This window comes from Buceros rhinoceros, unplaced genomic scaffold (genome assembly GCF_000710305.1).
Source record: "Buceros rhinoceros silvestris isolate BGI_N320 unplaced genomic scaffold, ASM71030v1 scaffold13, whole genome shotgun sequence".
In the NCBI taxonomy this organism is placed as follows: domain Eukaryota; kingdom Metazoa; phylum Chordata; class Aves; order Bucerotiformes; family Bucerotidae; genus Buceros; species Buceros rhinoceros.
In genome coordinates this window covers 51,822-61,519 of record NW_010401560.1, presented here as the reverse complement: position 1 = coordinate 61,519, position 9,698 = coordinate 51,822, and the positions used below count along the sequence as shown (strand labels likewise).

At 39.0% G+C, this 9,698-nt stretch overlaps 1 protein-coding gene across 1 annotated transcript in view; it reads left to right on the top strand.

Annotated features, from left to right (window-relative positions):
* Positions 1-6: 6 nt before the first annotated feature.
* SKIV2L2 (superkiller viralicidic activity 2-like 2 (S. cerevisiae)) overlaps positions 7-9,698 on the top strand; it is a gene marked incomplete at its 5' end in the record, with an annotated part of 45,762 nt that continues 36,070 nt past the window's right edge. The window contains 9 exons of the mRNA XM_010132293.1: positions 7-77; positions 482-613; positions 2,249-2,315; positions 4,514-4,576; positions 5,094-5,206; positions 6,042-6,216; positions 7,046-7,136; positions 7,498-7,622; positions 8,820-8,918. Of these exons, the coding sequence (XP_010130595.1) occupies positions 7-77; positions 482-613; positions 2,249-2,315; positions 4,514-4,576; positions 5,094-5,206; positions 6,042-6,216; positions 7,046-7,136; positions 7,498-7,622; positions 8,820-8,918 (936 nt within the window). The remainder of the gene's footprint in view (positions 78-481; positions 614-2,248; positions 2,316-4,513; positions 4,577-5,093; positions 5,207-6,041; positions 6,217-7,045; positions 7,137-7,497; positions 7,623-8,819; positions 8,919-9,698) is intronic.

Sequence of the window (9,698 nt, the reverse complement as noted above, 5' to 3'; positions counted from 1 at the left end):
GAGGGGGGTTCGGCCGCCGCCGCTTCTGGCGCCAGGAGGACGAAAGTGGGCGCCACCGAGGGTGCCAGGAGACCGGGGTGAGGGCGCGGCGGGCGGTCGTGGGATCAGGGCCGGGGGTGCTCTGGAGGCTGAGGCTCGGGCCACGCTGCTGGGCCCGTTTTCTGCCAGCCTCTTTGAGTTACCGAGCGCCCTCGTTATCAGGGTGTTGGGGCAGCCTAAACGAACAGGCTTTGCGGGGTTCCCTGGCTCCAAAGCTGCAGGCGGCCCGGGCACCGTGGGCGATTGCAGAACGTGAGGACCTGCGGGCGAGCTCATCCGGGCAGAAGTTTAAAAACCCTCCGTGGTTTTCGTGGGTGGAGTTCCCTGGGTCATGCCCTGAATACCGTGTGTTCACTGTTGCCCAGAGGGCACCTGATTTGTTTTCAGAAAATACATGCGTAAAAGAGGCAAATTTTAGATTTGTTGACAATTTATGTTGCAGAAAACGATCAGAGGAAAAATCGTCAGTAGGTTTGACAGGGAAGCCCAAAAGAGAAGCTGAGGTCGATAGTACTGAAGATGCTGTTTTGGGAAAGAAGTCCAAACTGGAAGATGTTGTCTCCGAAGATGCTAAGTAAGTGCCCAGCTTAACGTGTAAGGAAATTATAGCTTGACATGCTGGTTAGTATGTGTGCCGGCTATGAATAGTCAATGAAGGTAGCTGTGCAGTGTTTTAATATTAAGATGAAATTACATATGAGGTTGTTTTTCCATTATCTGTGTGAGCAAGGATGTGCTTCAGCAAGTGGGAATGTTGAAAATAGTATTTTGTATAGGTAGGCAACTGCAGTATGAAATGTTGGTGTACTTGTCATTAATGCAAATGGATCAGTGGTTCTTGTTCAAAGCCATTGTGTTGACTTCAGGCATATAGCAAGAGATGAACAGTGAGGGACATGGGAGGAGGCAGGTTTGCTGTGTACCATGCCACTGGAAGACCTAAATGGCTTGGGATACAGAAAGAAGTATTTGACCAAGAAGACAAAAAACAAGGCTTTTGAGGCATGTAAGATTATAACTGCAGTAAATATTGGAATATTAAGTATGGACGTGCTTTTAATTTTGCATACAAATGGCACATATTTGACATGCATAGAGGTGTATGCTTGGACTTGTCAATGGCTGGGGAGATAAGGCAGCTGAAGGGAAGCCAGAATGCCATTTCTGTGCTTTAGAACCTGCATGTCTCTCCCTCTCATCTTTCAGAAATTCACGACAGGTATTTAGAGGGGTTTGAAAACAGACTGAAGGGACAGTGTGGGAGCTTTTTCAGTTTACTGTATCTTCAGAGATTCTTCAGAACTTGGAAGTTTATGTTGGTTCAGAAAATTATTAGGAGGATTGATGGAATAAAAATTCATCCAGAGCTGCCCAATGGAGGGGTGTACCTCCTAGCTCAAGATGTAGAAAACTCTATTACAGAAATAAAAATTACATGCTTGCTACAGTCTTACACTTTTCTCTGGATGATCTGTTATTGACTTCTGTCAGAAAGGATTCTGGTCTGGCTTGTCATTTGGTCCTAGCTGGTAATTTTTCTTAAGTTCAAGGTGAGGTTTTCTGTGAGAAAGTCATGAGAAGACTTCTGAGAACACTGTAAACAAAGAGTACCTGTATAGAAGCAAACCAGAACCAACGTCAACATTTTAAGTCAGTTTGTTAGAAGTCTCAGTAGAACTTGCTCACAGTAGCTTACTAAGTATGTTAAAACAGTCAGAAAAAAGTTCTTTGCAATGTTTTAGCCCCTTCTTGTGGCCATGAGAGAAGGGACTGGTGAAGATAAGATGAGTCTTGTCTACAGGCAGCTGCTTGGGATGCTTCAGGCCGTTATTCGGTGTCAGGGCTAGTAGCAGGAATCCAGGTTCTTCAGTTTTGCTTTGTTGTATACTGAAAAAAAAAGAGAAGACTTTTAATTCCCATTTAATGCGAAGACTTAATGTGAACAGATATTTTCCAAGTGGTGTTTTGGGTGCAAGTTAAGGTTTTACAAATCCCAAATCATTAGCTAAAGTGGATTTATATAATACTTAATTTTAACACTTACGGGTATTCTTAGTGCTGGTGGTAGTCCCTGCCAGCAGTCCATTTCAAGTTTGTGCATCCTTTCTTTAATGTTGCAGTTAAAGGAGAGGTGAAGTGCAACACTTTTGTGTTTATAAAGAAAACAGGATTTTTAAATAACTCTTTGTCCTAATTCATATCTTTTTAGTCTGGCAGACCTGATGCCTCAAGTAAAGGTGCAAGCTGTGGAGACTGTTGAAGGTTGTACACATGAGGTGAGTGCAGAGAAATGCATGTGAAAAGTACAGGCTTGTTTCACAGAATTATATGTATTACTGCCAGTGTAATGATACTGGGTTTTATGCTTGTACTTGTTAGATCTTAGAATCATTTAAGTTGGAAAACAGCTATTAGATCATTGAGTCCATCGATTAACCATGCCAAATCCACCATTACACCATGTCCCTCAGCACATCTACACATCTTTTAAATACTTCCAGGGATGGGGACTCAACCACATGCCTGGGCAGCCTGTTCCAATGCTTTACAACACTTTTCAGTGAAGAAATTTTTTTACTGTCCAACCTAAACCTCTGCTGGTGCAACTTGAGGCCGTTTCCTCTTGTCGTATCCCTTGTTATTTGGGAGAACAAACTGACACCCACCTCACTACAACCTCCCTTCAGGCAGTTGCAGAGATTGATAAGGTCTCCCCTTACCCTCCTTTTCTCCACTCTAAACAACCCCAGTTCCCTCAATTGTTCCTCACAGGACTTGTTCTTTAGATCCCTCACCAGCTTTGTTGCCCTTCTCTGGACACGCTCCAGCACCTCAAAGTCCTTCTTGAAGTGAGGGGCCCAAAACTGGACACGGTGCTCAAGGTTTGGCCTCACCAGGGCCGAGTACAAGACAGTCACATCACTTCCTCCTCCTGCTGGTCACACCATTGGTGATACAAGCCAGGATGCTATTGGCCTTCTTGGCCACCTGGGCACACTGCTGGCTCATCTTCAGCTGGCTGTCAACCAGCATGCTCCTCCTGTCAACCAACAGGTCCTTTTCTGCTCTGCAGCTTCCCAGCCACTCTACCCCAAGCCTGTAGCATTGCAGGCGGTTATTGTGACCCTGGCAGGACCCGCCACTTGGCCTTGGTGAACCTCATACCACTGGCCTTGGCCCATCGATCCAGCCTGTCCAGATCCCTCTGTAGAGCCTCCCTAGCCTCAAGCAGATACATTTCATATTGTATTTAAGGTAGAACAGGCTTGTAAAGAGTTTGAGGTCCGTATCTGGCAATGAGCATGCGGAAAATGCACTTGTAAATTTAATATGTTATCTTACCAGAAGCAGTTTGAATGATACTTGGACTAAAAGGAGTAATTGTGAAAGACTTAGTGATTAGTGTTGATAGGTTTCCATATAAGAAAGATACTACTGCGCTCATTGTGAGTGTTGTTCTTGAGGAGGAAGACTTACTGGTTGTTAAAATAATCTGTGTTCACAGAACAATACAATTGTGCAGCAGAGCATTGAAATATTTTGCTATTCTGCTCAAGAATGAATAACTTCTTTGTAAGGCTGATTACTCTTGAAAATTACATTTTGATAAAAAGGAGAAAAGTAACGTACAAGAAAAATAATGACAATTATCCATTTTCATATTGTATTAATAACCATATCTATAATCCAAAATATGAAAAATTAGATGTGTAAGTGCTGATTTTTAAAAATAATTTTTATCCAAATAAGATTGCCAGAAAGCATTTCTGTGAGCATTACATATGTAAATTTTAGCTTCTGTGTACTTTTATGCTCATTTTCTTTTCTGGTCTGTCTGCCAGAACTTCCAGCTCAGGTTAATTAGGGTCACATTCAAAGACCCTGTACGAGTACACCTTTGTAATGAAGGGAGCATATATACAATTGGTGATACAGGTTTTGAAGCTTATGCATCTGTGCAGTCTTCTTTTATGTTGATGTGTCTGGTAGAGGTTTGCCGTCACTTAGTAACTGAAGAGACCTTAAATATTTAGTATGAATGAATGTTAGATATTGGCCAGGAACAGGAACTTTATCTGTTTGGAAACATTGCTCTTGGAAAGGGGTTGTTATCAATGTGTGTTGAGTAATTGCGTCTAACATCTATTGGCCAGAAGCTATTACCGTGTCTTGGCCTGAACAGCTAATGTTCCAAGGTGGTTGAAGCAGAAGTACTTCACACGAGACAGTAGGGAGTATCAGAAAAGTGAGAGAAGGAGTATTATTGGGGCAGGAGGGCAGGGATATTGGTTGAAAAATTCTGAGAGGAAGGAAGGAAGCCTTGATGCATGAGCTGGTAGAAACAGGATAATGAAAATGCAAATTAGTTTTCATGCTGTTTACATCTCATGCCCCAGCTCTTCATAGCTTGCCACATCCCTGGAGTTGACACCAAAAATTCTGGAACTGTTTTTATTTAAAATGTATTTTATAGGTTGCGCTTCCAGCACATGAAGACTTCACAGGTCTGAAACCAAGAACTGGAAAAGCTGCAAAAGTATGTGATAGACGGCATTTCTTTTTCTTTTTGCATATGCTTTAGACCATAGATAAGGGTAGAGGGGAAAATTATGTACTTTGTTAATAGGGCTTGGGAAAAAGTGTCTTGCAAAGATAACCTGTTGTAAGTAAGATTGGTGTTTCTATATTTTAAATTTGATGGAGTAAAATGATGTGGTCGAATGGAGTGGGTAGACTGTTGTGGTTTCACTTCTGTTCTACAACATTGAGCACTGTCTTCAGTTGTACACTCTTAAATTAGTAGATGAGAGAAAATTTAGTCATCAGGGCAAGACGTAATCATAGATCTTAGGTGTGGTATTAGATAAAATTATTTAAATACAAAGTCATTGCAAAATACAGGATTACAGTAAGTGGAGTTTACAAGTATCTACAGGATTTCATTTCTGAATGTAATTTACACACTAGATCAATCACAAAATTAAGTGGATGTAAGTAACAGCTTATCTTAAAAATATGTAATGTTTTTGTTTTGTTTTGTTTTTTTTTTTTAGGAATATCCATTTATTCTTGATGCTTTTCAGAGAGAAGCTATTCTTTGTGTAGATAATAACCAGTCTGTGTTAGTGTCGGCTCATACATCAGCTGGTAAAACTGTTTGTGCAGAGTAAGTAATTTTCTGACAGGCTGTAATAGGAGAATGGCGGGATGCTTGTTGTGTCGTTTTGTTGAACCATCAGTAGCAGTTGTATCTCAGTTTCTTAACACATGAAGTTAGGACCATTAACATTAGAATTTAGTTGACTCCGTTTGAATATAAAAATTGTTTCTTTCGTCTTGTTTAGTGCATAGCGAAAGGCTTAATTTGTGTTTAAACTTACCTTTTATTTTGAAATAACCTGATTTTGATGAGATGTTATTTTATAGATTGAAAGTTTCTGCAATACGGATTTGCATGAATCTAGAAAAAAACCCAAACCTTTGCTTTTTAGCCCCTGGCTGTAACTAATAGGGAGCTTCTTGTGTGTTTGCTTTGCTTTGTCAGAAGCACTAGTTTGATTTAATGTGCAACTTACTGTTTATTGGGCAAGAAATGTTCAGAAGATAGCGTGCATTTTTTCTCAGGGTTTAGTCTGGCAGTGGAGTAGGTTTGCTGACCTGAGGTGAGAAGTGAGATGTACATGTAGTTATATTAGAGCAGGGGTTCAAATAATAGTCATTTGTCAAGAGGCAGTGACAATTAGATTTTTAAATTAAACTAGATGTGCTCTGATGTCCATAAAAAATGAGTTAACTTGTCGATGATTTGTTGCTCTCCAAAGTGGCATACATAGTTAAGATTGCACTGAACTTAGTAGTCCAGATATAAAATGCTTCCTGTCATTCTACTGATGTTCTGAATTGCATGTATTGTTTTATTTTTTTAAGCAGAAGATTAAAGCAGAGTAATATGCTCAGAATGTCTTCCTGACAACCTTAATATGTATAATTTTTGAATACAGGTATGCAATTGCCCTGGCTTTGAGGGAAAAACAGCGTGTGATATTTACGAGTCCAATTAAAGCTTTGAGTAATCAGAAGTACCGTGAGATGTATGAAGAATTCCAGGATGTTGGTTTGATGACTGGGGATGTCACCATTAATCCTACAGCTTCTTGTCTGGTCATGACAACAGAGGTAAGATCAGACTAAGTCTTGATCGGTCTGTGTTTTCTTGTACGCTTTTTTGACTGAGAAGGTCTGATATTATAAGATCAAAGTTATCATAATAAACACAATTAGGATAGAAAATGTTATTAAGTTATTAACGCCTCGCTTTAATGTTTTAACTTTTCGTTATTGAAAATGTTAGCTAAATCTCTCTTAAGTTCATGTTTTTGGACTATCAGTCAGGAACTTGGGTTCTCGCATGGAGAAAGGCAGAACTGAATATCCTGGATGCTCAAGACACTGAGTTTTCTTTGTATAGATGTGAAGTACTGAAAGTCAGTTAGACTTACTGAATCTGGTAGGGTCAGGATTTTGTTCTAGGGAAACAAAGAGGGGGCTGGAAAGTCACTGAATTGATTGGTTCATGCTAGATGCGAGTACTCCAGGAATATACAGCTTTTCACTTTTGGTAATAAAGTACTTCTGACAGAAGATTTCCTCTTAATCACAGAGGATTGAATCACGTCTGTTAGGATGAGGAAAGATCATCAGTAGACCTGCAACAGACCTGCTGCTGCGTAGAGTCTGAGAGAAAAATAATGTTTTTTTCTTTCATGTTCCTTCACTGTTCTTGCAGGGAAACCAGGTCATCTCATACCATGAGATTGTTAGATTGGAATCAACTTAAAGCATCTCACAGCCAGACTTCAAATGCTTTTAATTTTCATGCAAAACAAGATTTTATATTGCCATGTCAACGTGAACCAAAAATTCTGGGAGTTTCTTACTGGGATCTCTGTACATGTGACTGTTGTTATTTCATGTGATGGATCTAAATATTTTTTCCCTTTTCCAGATTTTGAGAAGTATGCTGTACAGAGGCTCTGAGGTTATGCGAGAAGTTGCATGGGTTATTTTTGATGAAATTCACTACATGAGAGACTCAGGTATCCTATATGACAAATTTTCTTTTCAGGAAGTTTTTTTTTTTCTTTTTTTGCCCAGGAACAATTTTTTTTCTTTTGAAGAATTAAATAGTCTCTCTTAAAATCAATCACCTCTGTGCATAGATCATTCAGGATTTGTATTCTGCTGAATGTGTATAAGATAGTTATTGTATGCTGCAGTCTGTGTTTTCTTTGCCAAGGCAAAAGCCACTTTGAGGACACTGGATATTCCCTATTCACATAGGGAGGCTTTTTTAATTTTTTCATTTTATTTTGTCTTTAAACATGCTGTTGGTTCGTTTCAGAACTGATAAATGGGCTTTAACCACATACATTTCCCATGTGACTTTTCCATTTTCAGAACGTGGTGTGGTTTGGGAAGAGACAATTATTTTGCTCCCTGACAATGTTCATTATGTGTTCCTTTCTGCAACCATTCCAAATGCACGTCAGTTTGCTGAATGGATCTGCCATCTTCACAAACAGGTATGGTGTTTCTGATGGGATGATACCTCCATTCTTGTTGACTTGTGGCCTAATACTGTTTGGTTGATGAGAACTGAATCTTTGAACATCTTTTTAGTCAGCTTGTTATTGTTTATAAATGATGGTACAGATCTCTCCTGGCTTCTCTAGTTGTACTCTGAGCTTTTGCGACTATACTGATTGTTGGTGCTACACAGCAACATTAAAGGTGTTTCTTTTTCGCATTAATTTAGACACCAGCTTGATTTCAACAAACATTCTGAATTATGAAATGCTATAAACATGCTATGATTTTCAGAGAGGTAGACTAGAGGTTATTTGGAGAATTTGTTTGAAGAGCTTGGTAGAAAGGCCATGCAGAAATCAAAAGGAAATTATAAATCCACAGAAGATACCATATATGCATGCAAAGAAAGTGAGAAGAAAGTAATGTAAGAAATCTATCCTATCCTGCATCCATTAGGTTTCTTTTATTCCCCCTTTTTTTTTTTTTAAGAGATGCTTTTGCAGCAAAGAATATGGGAATTGGCAATAGGGCAGTTAATAATTAAAAATACCCCAGAGATTGATTCTTCTGGTTGTGGTGAAAGGAGTGTAGAATAAGAGATGTGTATTTAAGCATGGCAGTTTGTTTTGTAGAACATTAGACTGTATGGTCTTTTTTTATTTTTCATTTTTGAAGCAGATTTATGTAATATTTAATGTTTTAACAGAAGTGCTTGGTTAATTTTTTTCTAAACAAACTTTCTCCATGCATTAAAACCGCAATTGTTTTTAAAAGCCTACTGTGTACCATTTTTAAGTGGTGTAAGAAATACTGCAGGCTTTTTTTACAAAATAACAGTTTTTCCTTTGTTTTTAAAGCGTGTTAAGATTTTGAGTCTGTGTAATAATACAGGAAGAAATATTACCTGTCCTTACTTGGGTTTATGAGAAAGAAATTTTTGTAGCCAGCTTGTGTCCTTCTGAAGAATTTGAAAACTTTCATTTTCTTAAGCAATGTCTTAGTCATATGACGTATATACAAAGTCATAGTCAGGAAAGTAAATCTGTTATATTAGTTTCTAAAAGCCAGAAAGTGAGACTCATAGAAAGCTGTATTTTAATACTAATTTATTGAATTTTTCCATCAAGCAAATGTTTTTACAATGCAGTCAGAAACATTAGTATTATGTGTATGCTGTTCTTCCTTTATAGCCTTGCCATGTGATTTACACTGACTATCGGCCCACACCACTGCAACATTATATATTCCCAGCAGGAGGAGATGGACTCCATCTGGTTGTTGATGAAAATGTGAGGAATATTCAGTTTATGGAAGATCTTTTTTTTCCTTGCTTATCAGTCATGAGTTTGATCTCTATCACTTGCAAAATTTGGATTGGCTAAACAAAAGATGGTTGTGTTAAAACAAAGTACAAATGGGTAACTGACCTCTGAATTGCTGTTAGATATTTGGAGCCTTACAGCAGAGATTGTTTTGGTTATGTAATGTCATGTAGTCAGTGCCGAGATGTCTTAAGTGCCCTCATCCTTATTTTGTTTTTTAAAGTGCATCCTGCTTTCTATAAATCTGCAAAGTAGCTGATGTTCCTTGTACTGTTTCTCACTCAAAAGAAAATATACTAGCATTTAAATTTTTCTTGTGATAAGGAGTTGTTAAGGGTCGAGGTCCCGAGGTAATAACTCCTTGAATTCCTTAACGATCCCCTCTGTCTCGCCCAAGACAGAAGGAGTTTAAGGGGAAAGAAGAAATTCACACCTCGGTCTGCGTTGGGGAAACTGAAACAAACTTTTAATGAACAATAAATCCACACAACTATACACTACTCTCTATATATATAAGCATCGAATATATATATATAACCGAAAACGGGGAAAAAAAACTAAGAAGAGAGGACTTAGATAACCAGATGCAAAGGGGGAGAGGAGAAAAAAAGTTCTTAACAGTCTTGTTCAAGGTCAGACCTCTTGGCAGGCAGCCAGCAGCGAGGTGGGAGTGAAGGCCTTTACAGCTGTGTCCAGGCGGAGAAAGTGAAAGTTCTGTCCGCGGCGAGATGGAGGGGAGACAACACT